This window comes from Scyliorhinus torazame, chromosome 17 (assembly GCF_047496885.1).
Source record: "Scyliorhinus torazame isolate Kashiwa2021f chromosome 17, sScyTor2.1, whole genome shotgun sequence".
In the NCBI taxonomy this organism is placed as follows: domain Eukaryota; kingdom Metazoa; phylum Chordata; class Chondrichthyes; order Carcharhiniformes; family Scyliorhinidae; genus Scyliorhinus; species Scyliorhinus torazame.
In genome coordinates, this window is record NC_092723.1 from 185210080 (window position 1) to 185226843 (window position 16764).

The following is a 16764-nucleotide window of genomic DNA, read 5'->3' on the forward strand; positions in this document are numbered from 1 at the left end:
GCTGGAGCAGGCCGGGAAAATGGCAAACTGTTTGGCGCCCGGCACTTTTGGGGCTCTCGTGGCGTAGTGGAATCGCCACCGGGCACGGCCAGAGAATCGCCCCCAATGTGAATTAAACCTCTGTGCAAAATTCTTCCCGGGAAAATATGGATAAAAATAGATAACAGCAGCAGGGCAAAGTATTGTTTGGAATTACAGGTCAACTTCAAATCTGTTTTACATTTAATTTTCCTTTGCCAAGAATTATTGCTGCAAAATAAGAAAATCTAACCTGAAATGAATTTATTAACTTAACTGTAACAATTAGATTTGCTTGAAAAGTCCCGTGCTATTCGGCAAGCCACAGAAGAAAGGACATTCCATATTTTCTATTACCTTCTCGCTGGTTCTGGCGTGAAAATGAAAGGTGAGCATTACTATTCTGTTTGTACAAGGCCTCACTGTGTTCTCCAAGGAGCAGGAATTTTGACTTACTCTTTTGTTTGCAATTGGCAGAGGATCTACTGCTGGAACCATTCAAAAACTACAGGTTTTTGTCCAATGGTCACATTACTATCCCAGGACAGGATGATAAAGATATGTTCGAGGAGACTTCAGAAGCCATGACTATTATGGGATTCTCATGTGACGAACAAACATGTAAGAATCATTTGGGTTTCAAGTTTTCTGAATTCAGCTGACTGCTAATGGTTAAAATGTAGACGTCCGGCATGTTGAATAAATTTGAAATTATTCGGAATTCTGGGGACGGATCTACAAAATGAGCCTGATTTCCCATCAGAGTTCTCCTAGTTTCCATTTCCTCCAACCCCACAGGCATTACCATTGGAAAGGAGGACATTTCCACGGAGTTTCAAGCCCACAATCATTAATGATTGTTAATGGGCATTTCTTCGCTTGTGGAAGTGTGAAACGTTTTAGGGGGAATTCCAATATCTGGAGCCGAGACAAGAGATTGCAGGGTCGTCCATCTCCAGGCAGAGAGAGGATTTGGTAGACCATAGGCCAGATTTGGAGGAATGGAGATTTCTGGGAGGGTTGAAGGACGTTGCAGAGATGGGAGAGGGGCAAAGTCATTGAGGGATTTAAACGCCAGGGTCACAATTTGCAGAGCTGAGGGCCAAAGCAATTCAGCAAGGACCGGGGGGCGTGCATGTCCCAGGTTTAAAATTCCCAGTCTGTGCTAAGCTTGCAGCTTTCAGCTAAGGCAGCAACAAGAATACAGTCTCCAATTTCCAGGGCAAAGGAAGGATTAACCCAGCTTCCCTGCTCCCGATCACTGCCCATTGACACCTGCTGGACAATCAGGATTTCCTGTGATGCACTCCATTGAAGAATATTCTGTTGACTTGGCTTCTTGGGTTAGATACCAGAGGGTTCCTGGCCTCTGTGGTGCTGCAAAGTAATTGATTTGGGAGAAGATGTTGTATTGTATTTGAAAATGAATGTGCAATTTATAAAAATAATAATAATCGCTTATTGTCACAAGTAGGCTTCAATGAAGTTACTGTGAAAAGCCCCTGGTCGCCACATTCTGGCGCCTGTTCGGGGAGGCCGGTACGGGAATTGAACCCGCGCTGCTGGCCTTGTTCTCGGAAACGTTATGAGTAGAACATAGAACATACAGTGCAGAAGGAGGCCATTCGGCCCATCGAGTCTGCACCGACCCACTTAAGCCCTCACTTCCACCCTATCCCCATAACCCAATAACCCCTCATAACCTTTTTGGTCACTAAGGGCAATTTAGCATGGCCAATCCACCTAACCTGCACGTCTTTGGACTGTGGGAGGAAACCGGAGCACCCGGAGGAAACCCACGCACACACAGACACGGGGAGAGCGTGCAGACTCTGCACAGACAGTGAGCCAAGTCGGGAATCGAACTTGGGACCCTGGCGCTGTGAAGCCACAGTGCTGTCCACTTGCGCTACCGCGCTGCATTACAAGCCAGCTGTTTAGCCCACTGTGCTAAACCAGCCCCTACTGCACCAGAGTGCAAGTGTTTCTTCACGTTTGGTAGTTGATAGGGCGAATGGTTATCCACATTCTCTATGCCCTTCCATTATACTTTTTTTCGTTCTTTCACGGGGTGTCGTCATTTGTTGGCCATTCACAAATGCCGCTGAAGGTGGTGGTGAGCTGCCTTCTTGAAACGCCGCAGTTCATGTGGTGTAGGTACACCCACTGTGCTGTTAGGAAAGGAGTTCCAGCATTTTGACCCAATGACAGTAAAGGAATGGTGATATATGTCCAAGTCAGGATGCTGTGTGGCTTGGAGAGGAACTTGCAGGTGGTGGTGTTCCCAGGTATCTGCTGCCCTTGTCCTTCTAGCTGCAAAAGGTCTTGTTTTGGAAGGTGCTTTCAAAGGAGCCTAGGTGAGCTCGACAATGTAAATGAATACACACTGTTGGCACTGTGCGTGAATGGTGAAGGGAGTGGATGTTTAAGGTGATGGGTGGAGTGCCAGTTAAGAAGGCTGCTTTGTCCTGGAAGGTGTTGACCTTATTGGGTGTTATTGGAGCTGCATTTTGGTGAGTATTCCATCACATCCATACTTGTGCCTTGTAGATGGTGGACAGTATTTGGGGAGTCAGGAGGTGAGTTACTTCCTTTAGAATTCCCAATCTCTGACCAACTCCTATAGCTATGAATTAGTATATCATATTTGTCTGGCTAGTCCAGTCCAGTTTCTGGTCAATGCTAACCTCCAGGATGCTGGTGATGGGGATTTCAGCGATGGGAATGTCATGGGGAGATGGTTAGAATCTCTCTTGTTGGAGATGGCCATTACCTGAAACTAGTGTGGCGCGAGTATTATTTGCTGAAATATAATTCGCGACTCTCGCTTTCCTAACTTGTGGGCCTTTCCATTATTATCCTGTTACTTCCTAAAGGCAGCTGCATATTACGCATGATCGCTGACCCAGGTCTGTCCACATGGACCCAATCAGCTGTTGTGAGACCAGTTGAACTGCAGTCTCGGCTGAATTCTTCCCTTTACAGTATGAAACCAGGTCAAATTCATAGAATTTACAGTGCAGAAGGAGGCCATTCGGCCCATCGAGTCTGCACCGGCCCTTGGAAAGAGCACCCTAACTAAGCCCACACCTCCACCCAATCCCCATAACCCAATAACCCTCTCCTTTGGACACTAAGGGCAATTTAGCGCGGTCAATCCACCTAATCTGCACAGCTTTGGACTGTGGGAGGAAACCGGAGCACCCGGAGGAAACCCACACAGACACGGGGAGAAAGTGCAAACTCCGCACAGACAGTGACCCAAGCCGGGAATCGAACCTGGGACCCTGGAGCTGTGTACATCGCGTGTCATCAAAAACTGACGATTGCCACGATAAATAGTGGATTTGCGTTGTGCAGGTCTCGCGTTGTGACATGTTTTTCGGGCAATTGTTTATCCTGAGCGAAAATATCTTGCCACCATTTCAGATGGATGGGCCAAGGTGTCTTTGGTTATGAAGATTTGGAGGCCTCACTAAAAATGGGCTGTTGGATCCACTGCAAAAACACCAGAAGTATTATCAGCTCTGATGACTGCTCCAGTGCAGAATGTCCATAAATGGTGTTTGGTACTAAGGATAGTGAAACGGGGCCAACAGCAGACAAAGTGCATCAACTTCTTATTTGGTGAATAGTGTGTTTGTCGTCTTGGCGCAGTAGATGGAAAGACTGCCAAAATGAAAATGAAGGTAGAAAGGAGCAATCTGCGTAAGGAAACCTGATGGGCAACAAATTAAAAGTATCTTTATGGTGATTCAAACTCAAGCAGGAGGCTCCTCTTTTGCAATAGATGACATACAGATGCGGCATCTGTAGACAAACTATAAATAACTTTCGACATTTAAATTCATTTGCAAGCGAATGGCAGCAAGTAAATGTCAAATGGTTACAACCTCGATTTAAATCACTCCAGGATTGGACCTTTGACCCTGTAAATGGTACAAACTGTAAACCAAGAATAAAAGTTGCTTTATTATGTCTGTGCTAATGGTTAAATGTTGGCATTTTTGGGGGACAAATCCAAAGATTCAGCACTCCCCCCACCCTGCCAGTGTCAGCACATCCGAACTGGACTTCCAAACAGATTCCGTCTCACATTTAGGACAAGGTGGCCAGAACAACGCAGGTTAGAAACGTCAGCGAGTATACTTAAAAAAAAAAAAAATTTAGAGTGCCCAATTCATTTTATCAATTAAGGGGCAATTTAGCGCGGCCAATCCACCTACCCTGCACACCTTTGGGTTGTGGGGGCGAAACCCACGCAAACACGGGGAGAATGTGCAAACTCCACACGGACAGTGACACAGAGCCGGGATCGAACCTGGGACCTCGGCGCCGTGAGGCAGCAGTGCTAACCCACTGCGCCACCGTGCTGCCTTCAGCGAGTATACTTCTAATCAGTATCAGCACTGACTTTCTTGAAATCTATTATCAGATCATGTTTATATAAAGGGTCAATCCATTCAAAACCTTTATGCCCACAAATGTCAATCTATGAGCGCAAATATAAAAACGTGGCTTTTAAAACCAAATCAGGCCGAAGGAACAGTAAAGGAATCTGTTCAGATCGCGCTCTCTCCAGGCGTCTGGTATTCCTCAAAGTGTGGCTAGTTGGGAACTCCTTCTCATTGGAGGTGTTTGTTTCTGTGAACAGGGCAGAGCGAGACTCTGTTCATTACCAACACTCAGTAATCCTATTTTCTTCATTGGCGGTAAGTTGTAACAGTGACTTTTTTCTGTCATATTTACACTCTAGAACCATGAGCATTCCTTCCCGTATTTTACAAGCATGTCTAAGAGGCATCTTTTCAGCAGATTTGTTTAAATAAGCATCAGCCTTGTGCATGTTAAGCTTGTTGCTGCGCACCGCAGCCAAAGCCCAATTTGGAAGGATGCTGCAGTCTGAATTCAATTTCAAAGCAAAGTGATGGAAAGTTAGTGGAATTGTTTATATTACAGTAAGATGTAACCCAGCTAGTGCTGATATTTAAATCTTATGATGTTTCCAGCTATACTGAAGGTTGTTTCATCCGTGCTTCAGCTGGGAAATATTTCTTTCAAAAAGGAGAGAAGCACTGACCAGGCCTCAATGCCGGACAATACAGGTACACGTTTTACACCCCCCCCCTTTGTCCCAAGAAATAAAGCTGGAAGGGTTGTGCCTATAACTGGTTCTGTCATTTCTTTCTGAAAGTTGCTCAGAAGGTGTGCCACCTGTTGGGTATGAATGTGACCGATTTCACCAGAGCCATCCTGAGTCCACGGATCAAAGTTGGACGCGATTATGTTCAGAAAGCCCAGACCAAAGAGCAGGTAAAAAGAATTTCCAAACCTTGCGTTGTTGTACCTGAAGTTGGAGAGCATAAGACAGTCGGCCCATCGAGTCTGCTCCGCCATCCAATCGTGGCGGATATTTTTCTCCTCCCCATTCTCCTGCCCCATTATAATAACCGAACAAACAGTTATGTTTGAATTACATGTATGCATTGTAGCTACAGGCCAAGGAGGCCGATGGTGACACAAGATTGCCTACACGATTGTGAGTGGCATGGACAGAGTGGATAGTTAGATGCTCTTTCCTAGGGTAGGAGAGTCAAGTATGAGGGGACATAGGTTAAAAGTGCGTGGGGAAAAGTTTAGAAGAGATGTGTGAGGCAAGTTTTTTACACAGAGGATGGTAAATATATGGAACGCGCTGCCTGGGGAGGTGGTGGGAGCAGGTACGACAGCGGCATTTAAGGGGCATCGAGACAAATATATGAATTGGGTGGGAATGGAAGAATATGGACTTGTAAGTGCATACGGTTTTAGTTTAGGCAGGTACCATGGTCGGCGCAGGCTTAGAGGGCCGAAGGGCCTGTTCCTGAGCTGTAATGTTCTTTGTTCTTTTGTTCTTGGACCCACAGGAACTTTCTCCCACCTCTCTTCATCCCACTTGACCACTAGATCTTTTGCCCTCGTGTACTGATCATATTTCATCTATTCAATGCGTTTTGCATAAATACCATTTATTGAAATTGCAATTATGTAATTCTTAACTGGAAGATACTAGTATTGTATGTAATCCCATCCATCTCTAACAGACCTGTTTAATGTTTGTTAGAGGTATTTTTCCACATGTATGTTGTGCATCCTGAAACTGGTTCTGGTGCTGTTCTGGGAACGAGTCTAAGGCTTTCACAAAACTTGAGGCTAAGAACTTTCAGATATGGAGCTGTTTCTCCTCCCCTTTATCCCAGATTTTCACCGTTATCCTAGACGGTCGAACAGAGCTACGTCTGTGTCTGCTGTAGGACTGGCCCATCACTGAAGTTAAGGGGGGAAAAAGGGGTCTATCTCGGCTTCACCCTTGTTTTCCTGACAGCTCAGTTAGGGGGCAGCCAGGCACATGGGGCACCACCCAAAGTTTGACAGGGATCTCCCTTCGACCAGGTAGTCAATGGTGTCCAGTAGCCGTGTGGAGGGGACCCCGAGGTAAGTTTTGAATTTGCTTTTGTTTATCTGTAGATCTTTGGAGCTCCAAGCTTTGGGCTTCCTGTTTCCTCCTGGATAGGCCCCAATGCCGATGGTACAAGAAAGACCTGCAGCTGTGCTTGGATGGGCTCCCCCTTCTGCCAGTGCAAATTGCTGCCCAGGAGTTGAATCTGAATCAGGGTAGATCAAGCACAGGAAACTTGGGCAATCCAGGCTTAGATCAGATCTGCACATTGTGGCTTCCATCGGTCGTCACAAGAGCATTTAAATTATTCAATTCACCCATATCAGTTTTTACTTTTTTAAAACTGCAGATCTCATGATTAACAGTATATTACGTTTTGTATGTGGTGAGTGGAGGGAAGGGTTGCTGTATTCTGGAAGAGGTGGGGCAGGGGAACACTTTAGCTTCCAGGGCAGGCTAAATGCCATTGTCTCGCAGACAACGAAAGGTGCTCCTTATTGCAGGATACTCTCTGCTATTGATCAAGCTGCCTTGGTCACGCGTCCCTGCACTCTGCCTGATTTCCAAACATCCTGCCAAATAGGTGACCAAGGCTGTTTTCATTTTATTTTAATGTTGATTAGTTAAAAACAATGCAGTGCCTACAGCAACAAGCTCCCAAAACTGTTGTTGTGATGAGTTAGGGCAGTTAAGGCAGAAGGTCATTTGAATGAAAACTTCAGCATTGCATCCAAACAGAGATGATGACCCTGGTTTCTATATATGCACAATAAAAATCACACCAATATTTTACAATTTGAAACCTGATAGAGCTGTGTTTCTGACACACTAACATCTATCTAAAATGATTTTCAGTAGCTTCTTTTTGCAAAGGTTAATTTGATAATCACACCCGCCTGCATGTTAGATGTGCTCTCTGCCACAAGCTCAAAACATGAATGCTTAATAGATTATTTTGAGAAGATCCTGGGAGGAACCTCTCTGAAGTGAGTGTGACCAGAACACCCTCCAGTCAAACATTGACAGATAGTTGTTACAGAAATATGGCTGCTCTGTACTCAAGAGTGTTCACCAGCTCAGGGCACCGAGACTATGTATAACGATATAAAAGAAACAAAAATGAAATAAATGTTTGGAATCACGATACAATTTGAAATTCGGAACTAATGCCACCTGAAGTCACATTAAAACAGACTTTTTAGTCTGAATTTCCTGGCTGTTTCTAAATTTTGCAGTCTCCACCCGAGTATTGCAGGAGACATGCTGTGGAAGCTTTTCAGCTTGCACTCATCAGGACTGATGCAAAAATGCAACATTTCAAAGGGTGTATGAGAAAAGGCTGCTGATTGGTTGGCAAATCGATTCTGGTGGATGAGTATCAACCAGGGAGTTATTGACCCCCGTGCTTTTGTTTAATTCTAAAAAGATGCTTGGACATGTTCCTTTTGCCTGCAGTGGGCAGGTCCCTGCATTTGAATATCTATAGCTTCTAGCAAGCCTAATTGAGCCACATTGTGAAGCCAACTCGTAACCTGAAATTGGTTGTCAGTGCCTATTTAATTCTACATTTGAACATTCCAAAAATGCGAATAATTGTTTCTGCTACAGGCTGACTTTGCAGTGGAAGCTTTGGCCAAAGCAATGTACGAACGCCTGTTTCGTTGGTTGCTCATTCGTATCAATAAAGCTCTGGACAGGACTAAGAGACAAGGAGCCACATTCCTTGGAATACTTGATATTGCTGGCTTCGAGATATTCCAGGTATTCATTTGTCAAATAGACAGCTGTGTGATGAAATTTATATTTTTGTCTGTGTGTGTTGGGGGTAGAGTCACAGTAATTTCACACCAGTGAGGAGTGATAACTGGTTGACTGGAGATTGTAATATTTAAGGTTCAGAATATACCCAGCCTGGATACATTAAATTCTGCCTGGGAACAGGGGCAGACCCCTGTTGGGGGATATTAATAAGCCACACAGATCAGTTCAGGAGTTAGTGAAAAGCAACACATCGTGAGCAGACACAGAGGAAGGCCGAGGGATCTGGTCTCAGAGAAGATGGGTCGGTGATGCTGCTGGCAATTTGTTGCTGGGATTCAAACTTGGAGATCCACAGGGATGCAGTCTCCGGAGAAGAGATTGAGCAAATGGAAGGGAAGCAGTCGTTGGGGCAGTCTGAGTTGGAACAGCTGTTGCGGGAAATCCGAATCTATATATGTGAAAGAGAGGAGCTGAGATCCCTCAAGAGAAAGGTCAAGTTTAAGAATTTTTGTGCCTCACTGCAATCTGGCTGGTTTGCTGAGAAAATGTGGGGGACCTTTCTTAGTTGTGTTTGTGTGGCGTGATCAGCCACAGTTTGCGTGCAAATTTGTGTTTTCTTCATGTTAATTCTGGATGTTACAGTATAAGATAGATAACATTGACTGTTTGCTTTATTAACTCACGTATGGTAAAAATGTATTCTTTTTAAAACAGTGGAATCTTGTAGCTTGATTCTCTTGGTGAGTAACTGGGATTTCCAATTTTCTCGACTTTAACGAAAAAGGTTACAGGTTCCATGATGAAATTTGAGGGTTTTGTCTGGAATTGTACTAAATATGGGGGCTTGGTTTGGGATTGTAACAGCTGTTATTCTCAAATCTAATTGCTCCCATTTTCCAAATGTACAGTTTATGCAGCAAACACCCAACAAGTTTGTCTTTCCAATTGTAAGATCAGAATGCATTTTCTCATGCAAATCTCATCATGAAGATAAATGTTCAATACTCAAGGACAAATTATTGGAACCAATTATTGGAGATAAATCCCATATCTATTTTTGTTAAACCTCTATGCCATCTATCAGGAATGCCATCAGTGGTGTTCAATCAACAGGTTAATTTGCAATTTCCACAAAGCTCCTTACGATCAGCAGCCAGATGTTGGTGAAAGAGCCACAGACATCCCAGAGGAACTGCACAGAAAGCTGAAAACAGCCGTTAATGTTGTTTCTCTGGCGTTTTGCAAACTTTCTGCTGAAGTTATGGCAGGAAATTGGGAGACGTCCGCAGAAATTCCCCTCATTGTAAATGTGTGTGTGCTGGGAAGAAATTCCAATGGGCAGTGAAGATTGATGGAAGTTAATGATTATCAGCTGAGCATTATCGATATTACGACTTGTACAAAAAGATTCCCTATTTGGTTAGCACTGCTGCCTCACGACGCCAAGGACCCGGGTTCGATTCCGGCCCCGGGTCACTGTCTGTGTGGAGTTTGCACATTCTCCCCGTGTCTGCGTGGATCTCAGCCCCACAACCCAAAGATGTGCAGGGTAGGTGGATTGGCCACGCAAAATTGCCCCTTAATTGGAAAAAATAATTGGGTACTCTAAATTTATTTTTTAAAAAGATTCCCTATTTGTACATCCTTGCATATCATCAATTAATGAACTGCACACATGTCGCCACTGCTCAAAGTAAGGTAAAGTTTGTGTATCAGTGATGGATGTTTCCAAAGTCCTAATTTCACCTGATTTTACAGTGACTGCAACTTCTCTAAACAATATATGCATACCCCGTAGAGTATAAATAACACTGCCGAAATACTCATTAATATCGAAAGTTCTTTGATATTTATTTACAGGACAATTCCTTTGAACAGCTCTGCATCAATTACACCAATGAGAAGCTACAGCAGTTGTTCAACCACACCATGTTCATTCTGGAGCAGGAAGAGTACCAGAGAGAGGGGATCGAGTGGAACTTCATTGATTTTGGCCTGGATCTGCAGCCCTGCATTGAACTGATTGAAAGAGTGGTAAGCTATAGAAAATAAAAAAGATCAACATCATCTCATCCGTGTCGGTTAAGTAGTTTTGTGCACTGATACTGGGCGTTGTTGAGAAACTGTATATTGGGATTGGATGGATCGCAAGTGAAATATGGCTGAAATAGACCATTCAGTGTAAAACTACAGAAACAAATCCACTCAGGAATGTCAAAGTACTAACCTATCTCATAACCTCAGGTTGCAGAAACAAACCTTTTTGTACCGTGTCCCTTCAACAAACTAATATTTAGGAAACACTATCGATGATTTTTGTTTCACTTCTGCTCAGTATTTTCTCTTAATCTGATTTTCAGACGAACCCACCGGGTATTTTGGCCTTGCTCGATGAAGAATGTTGGTTCCCCAAGGCCACAGACAAATCATTTGTGGAGAAGGTGGTTCAAGAACTGGGCAACCACACAAAGTTTTCCAAACCTAAACAACTGAAGGATAAAGGAGACTTCTGCATTGTTCACTACGCGGGAAAGGTAGGAACCAAGTAATCCAGGCTACAGGATTGAAGGTGTATATCTTTTCCAAACCTAACCTGTGAAATGTGTCCAAGTGAACATTGTGCACTGTAATAATTAGAGTCATCGTTTTACAGCACAGAATGAGGAGGCCCTTCGGCCCAGCGTGTCTGCACTGACCATCAAGCACCGATCTATTCTAATCCCAATATCCAGCACTTGGTCCATGACCTTGTGTGCTGTGGCATTTCCAAGTGCTCGTTTAAATGCTTCTCCAATGTTGTGAGGGTTCCCGCCTCTACCACCCTTTCAGGCAGCGAGTTCCAGACTCCCAGCACCCTCTGGGTGAAAACATTTTTCCTCAAATCCCCTCTTAAATCTCTTGTCCCTTATCTTAAATCCATGTTCCCTAGTTATTTTCCCCTTTACCAAGGGGAAACATTTCTTCCTGTCTACCCTCTCTATGTCCCTCATTATTTTGTACACCTCAAACACGGCCCCCCCCCGCCCTTCCATCTTCTCTGCTCGAAAGAGCCGACCCAGACAACATCCTGGTAAACCTCGTGTGCAATAGATGAATCAATCTTTGCAGACAGGAAATGAGTAAGATGGCCGACCGGAAACTGCACTAATTGGCCATTGTCAAAATTGATGGTGCTCATCAAAGGAAGCAGCTTCTTTCAAATCCATATTTGCTTTCAGGTCTTAGAATGTTGAGATTAAATTAAACTTGCCATCATTTTCTTTCTATTTCTTTGGCCTTGACATACAAGTCAATTGGGATCATGATTTGATTGAATTGTCCGTCCATCAGCAAAGTGGAAGCTATTGTTGTGTAACTGAGCAAAGCTGGTGTCAGCCTCGTGACCGATTCCCATGGGTGAGGCTGGGGTCCTGGATCTGTGTTCCAGAGAAAATAAACAAATGCCGTGTCTTTGGGGGGGGGAAAAAATAAAATTCTGAGTCAATAATCTGTTTTCATTGAGTACAGATCACGGAGTCAAGTAAACATAATGAAACAATGGAAACCCCTAAGGTGTTCCGGTCGCCTCATTTTAGGAAGGATGTGGAAGCTTTGGAAAAGGTGCAAAGGAGATTTACCAGGAGGTTGCCTGGAATGGAGAGTAGGTCTTACGAGGAAAGGTTGAGGATGCTAGGCCTTTTCTCACTAGTACGGAGAAGGATGAGGGGCGACTTGATAGAGGTTTATCAGATGATCAGGGGAATAGATAGAGTAGACAGTCAGAGACTTTTTCCCCGGGTGGAACAAACCATTACAAGGGGACATAAATTTAAGGTGAATGGTGGAAGATATAGGAGGGATATCAGAGGTAGGTTCTTTACCCAGAGAGTAGTGGGGGCATGGAATGCACTGCCTGTGGAAGTAGTTGAGTCGGAAACATTAGGGACCTTCAAGCGGCTATTGGATAGGTACATGGATTACGGTAGAATGCTGGGGTGTAGATTGATTTGTTCTTAATCTAGGACAAAAGTTTGGCACAACATCGTGGACCGAAGGGCCTGTTCTGTGCTGTATTTTCTATGTTCTATGTTCTATGATGTTAATGGTCTTGTTCTTCAGGTCCCTTACAATGCTGGAAACTGGCTAACCAAGAATATGGATCCATTAAATGATAATGTCACCTCACTGCTGAACATGTCGTCTGATCGACATGTAGCGGAACTGTGGCGAGATGGTGAGAACATTATTGATAAGACTGAATTCAGCAGGAAAAAAACCCATTAATTACTATTTAAAAATAAGTTTTTGGGTGTGTTTTTGTGCTTATTGAGATCAGTGCAATGTCAACGCTGGGCCACACCATCTCCCCATTTCAGACGTTTTTACAAAATATACATATTCACTTGAAATCAGAGAAAGTAATCAAAAAATAAAGAACTTTTGGCACGGCCACAGCTGATGCAGATACTGAGTCAGCTGGATATCCAATTGAAATCCATCTCAGCTGATCGTAATTTATTTTTGCATTGTAGAAACAAGGAGGGCGAGCTACTGAACATAAAAGCACAGGACTCCAGTAACTTTCAAGTTTCAACAAATTAGAATGTTTATTAAAAGAAAAGATACGTTTCCCATGCCAGGGGTCAGGCCCGGGGTGCCTTGCCCTCAAGAGGTTGGGGGAGGGGGGGGGGGCGGGACTCGAGGACCCCGGAAGCGGTAAGTTGAGAGCAGTGGTGGGGTCCCGTAGGCACGTTGGGGATGCTCCGGGGTTTGAAAGGTCTAACCTGATCTGCGGGTACTCTTCCTGCACTAGTGAGCTGAGCTTTCTGTTAAATTGCCCCCACAATCTATGACTTCCCAGAATAAACCCACGTTAATGTGGTTTTCCAAAATTATCTTGAATAAATTAAATGAAAATGAAAATCGCTTCTTGTCACAAGTAGGCTTCAAATGAAGTTACTGTGAAAAGCCCCTAGTCGCCACATTCCGGCACCTGTTCGGGGAATAAACCTTAGTGACTTAACTATTTCATCCAATTCTCGGCCTTATGACAGTTCAATGGCCATCAGCCTGTTCTGTCATTGTAGAAAACCGACTCTCCTGATAAGAGAACCACTGAATAACTCATCAGTTATTACACAGTTCAGATTAATCTTAAAGGAAAAATATTATTTTAGGATGTACAAGTTCCTGTACAAAGCCCCAGCTAGCCATACCTGGAGTAGTGTTTGTTTCTAGGCACCTCACCTTGGGAAGGATATATTACCTTGGAGAATTGACCCAGCAAAGGTGTATTAAAATGAAACCTGCACTCCAGTGGGTTAAATTGCATAAAGGGATTGCACAGAATAAGTTTGTACTTTTTGGAATTTCAAAGATTAAGGGGTGATTTGATCCATGTTTTCCAGATATGGGGACTGATGGGGCAGCTGGAGAGAACCCGTTTCTGCTGGTTGGGATGTTTTGTGCTGGGGACCATGTCTGAAAATGACTGCGAAACATTTTCAGCAGCACAACTAGAAAATATCATTATTTGCAAAGTCCGGGAGAGGTTCGGAATCTTCTCCCACACATGGCAGTTCTAGCTCAATTGTTCATTTAAAATCTGGGATTGATAGCTTTTTGTGAACCAAGGTTATTCCGGGATTGAGGCTTGTGCAGGTGGTGCTGTGGCAACGTCCCTACCTCTGGGCCAGAAGCTCTGGGTTCAGGTCCCGCACCAGGACTTGTTGGCCACGGAAGGAGGGGCCGTGATGTGGTTCAATGGGCTGAGAATGTACCCTCCCATCACCTCCCCACTATTCCCCAAAGGGAAATCAAAAGTGTGGCCATTCACTTGGTGAAGATGGGCATACGGTTTAGGCCACAGTTCAACCATGATCTCACAGAACAGACTCAAGGCGATAAATGGCCTCCTTTTCCTCCTGTTCAATACTTTCATCAGCAGCACCCCAAACTCTGCAAACTGTCAAAACTGATAATATCCTATTTATATTTTAAAGTGGATCGCATTGTTGGATTGGACCAAGTAGCTAAAATGAGTGAAAGTATCCAGGGTGCCTCAAAAACCAAGAAGGGGATGTTCCGCACGGTGGGACAGTTATACAAGGAGCAACTGGGCAAACTCATGACGACATTGCGAAACACCAGCCCCAACTTTGTGCGCTGTATCATTCCAAACCACGAAAAGAGGGTAAGTTCATATGATTCACTCTCCGTTTTATTCAATCTCAGGATTGCTACCAGTGCCACGAGACAGTCAGAGTAGAAATTCAAGAATAGTCAGAATTAATACGTGGCTTGAGAGATGGTGCAGGAGGGAGGAGGTTCAGATTTTTGGGACATTGGAACCGGTTCTGGGGGCGGTGGGACCATTACAAATCGGATGGTCTACACCTGGGCAGGACTGGAACCAATGTCCTAGGGGGTGCTTTTGCTAACACTGTTGGGGGATGGGAACCAGATTAGGAAGTTAGAGGTCAGTAAAGAGGCAGCAACTAAAGCCAGTAAGGTACTAGATAATAAACTCAATGTGACTAAGGGGAAGAGTAGACAGGGAAGAGATGAAGAACGCAAAGGGACAGGTGGTCTGAGGTGCATTTGTTTCAATAATGTAGCAGGTAAGGCAGATGAACTTAGGGCTTGGATTAGTACCTAGGAATATGATGTTATTGGTATTACGGAGACTTGGTTGAGGCAAGGGCAAGACTGGTAACTAAATATCCCAGGGTATAGATGCTTCAGGAGGGATAGAGAGGGAGGTAAAATGGGTGGAGGAGTTGCATTACTAGTCAGAGATGATATCACAGCTATGATTAAGGAGGGCACGATGGAGGATTTGAGCACTGAGGCAATATGGGTAGAGCTAAGAAATAGGAAGGGTGCACTAACATTGTTGGGACTTTACTACAGGCCTCCCAAAAGCGAGCGTGAAGTAGAGGTACAAATATGTAGACAGATTATTGAAAAAATGTAGGAGCAATAGGGTGGTCGTAATGGGAGATTTTAACTTCCCCAACATTGAATGGGACTCATGTAGTGTTGGAGGCGTAGATGGAGCAGAATCTGTAAGGAGCATCCAGGAGAGTTTTTTAGAGCAGTATGTAAATAGTCCAACTCGGGAAGGGGCCATACTGGACCCTGGAATGATCCCGGCCAGGTGGTTAAAGTTTCAGTCGGTGATTACTTTGGGAATAGCGATCACAATTCCTTAAGTTTTAGAATACTCATGGACAAAGACGAGAGTGGTCCTAAAGAAAGAGTGCTAAATTGGGGAAAGGTCAAGTATAACAAAATTCGGCAGGAGCTAGGGATTGTGGATTGGGAGCAGCTCTTTAAGGGTAAATCCACATTTGAAATGTGGGAGTCTTTTAAGGAAAGGTTGATTAGAGTGCAGGACAGACATGTCCCTGTGAAAATGAGGGATAGAAATGGCAAGATTAGGGAACCATGGATGACGGGTGGAATTGTGAGATTAGCCAAGCTGAAAAAGGAAGCATACATAAGATCTAGGCGACTTAAATCTGATGAAGCTTTGGAGGAATATCGGGAAAGTAGGACAAATCTCAAACGCGCAATAAAGAGGGCTAAAAGGGGTCATGAAATATCTTTGGATAACAGGGTTAAGGAAAATCCCAAAGTATTTTATTCGTATATCAGGAGCAAGAGGGTAACTAGAGAAAGGATTGGCCCACTCAAAGACATAAGAGGGAATTTATGCATTGAGTCAGAGGAAATGAGTGAGATTCTTAATGAGTACTTTGCATCGGTATTCACCAAGGAGAGGGACATGCCAGATGTTGAGGCTACGGATGGATGTTTAAATACTCTAGGTCAAGTCGGCATAAGGAAGGGGGAAGTTTGGGGTATTCTAAAAGGCATTAAGGTGGACAAGTCCCCAGGTCCGGATGGGATCTATCCCAGGTTACTGAGGGAAGTGAGGGAAGAAATAGCTGGGGCCTTAACAGATATCTTTGCAGCATCCTTGAGCACGGGTGAGGTCCCAGAGGACTGGAGAATTGCAAATGTAGTCTCTTTGTTTAAGAAGGGTAGCAGGGATAATCCAGGGAATTATAGACCTGTGAGCTTGACGTCAGTGGTAGGCAAACTTCTGGAGAAGATACTGAGGGATAGGATCTATTCACATTTGGAAGAAAATAGACTTATCAGTGATAGGAAGCATGATTTTGTGCAGGAAAGGTCATGTCTTACAAACCTAATAGAATTCTTTGAGGAAGTGACAACGTTAATTGATGATGGAAGGGCTGTAGATGTCATATACATGGACTTCAGTGAGGCGTTTGATAAAGTTTCCCATGGCAGGTTGATGGAAAAAGTGAAGTCATATGGGGTTCAGGGTGTACTAGCTAGATGGATAAAGAACTGGCTGGGCAACAGGAGACAGAGAGTAGTGGTGGAAGGGAGTGTCTCAAAATGGAGAAAGGTGACTAGTGGTGTTCCACAGGGATCCGTGCTCGGACCACTGTTGTTTGTGATATACATAAATGACCTGGACAAAGGTATAGGTGGTCTGATTAGCAAGTTTGCAGATGATACTAAGATTGGTG

The 16764-nt window shown here is 44.2% G+C and overlaps 1 protein-coding gene across 2 annotated transcripts in view; it reads left to right on the forward strand.

Annotated features, from left to right (window-relative positions):
• The window catches only part of LOC140394506 (myosin-11-like), an 81497-nt gene that overhangs the window by 18340 nt on the left and 46393 nt on the right, over positions 1 to 16764 (forward strand). For both annotated transcript variants that reach the window (XM_072481837.1, XM_072481836.1), the window contains exons 2-10: positions 308 to 406; positions 496 to 639; positions 5028 to 5123; positions 5213 to 5331; positions 8066 to 8218; positions 10079 to 10252; positions 10579 to 10752; positions 12317 to 12431; positions 14200 to 14390. In XM_072481837.1, coding sequence (XP_072337938.1) covers positions 400 to 406; positions 496 to 639; positions 5028 to 5123; positions 5213 to 5331; positions 8066 to 8218; positions 10079 to 10252; positions 10579 to 10752; positions 12317 to 12431; positions 14200 to 14390 — 1173 coding nt within the window. In that variant the 5' untranslated portion in view covers positions 308 to 399. The remainder of the gene's footprint in view (positions 1 to 307; positions 407 to 495; positions 640 to 5027; positions 5124 to 5212; positions 5332 to 8065; positions 8219 to 10078; positions 10253 to 10578; positions 10753 to 12316; positions 12432 to 14199; positions 14391 to 16764) is intronic.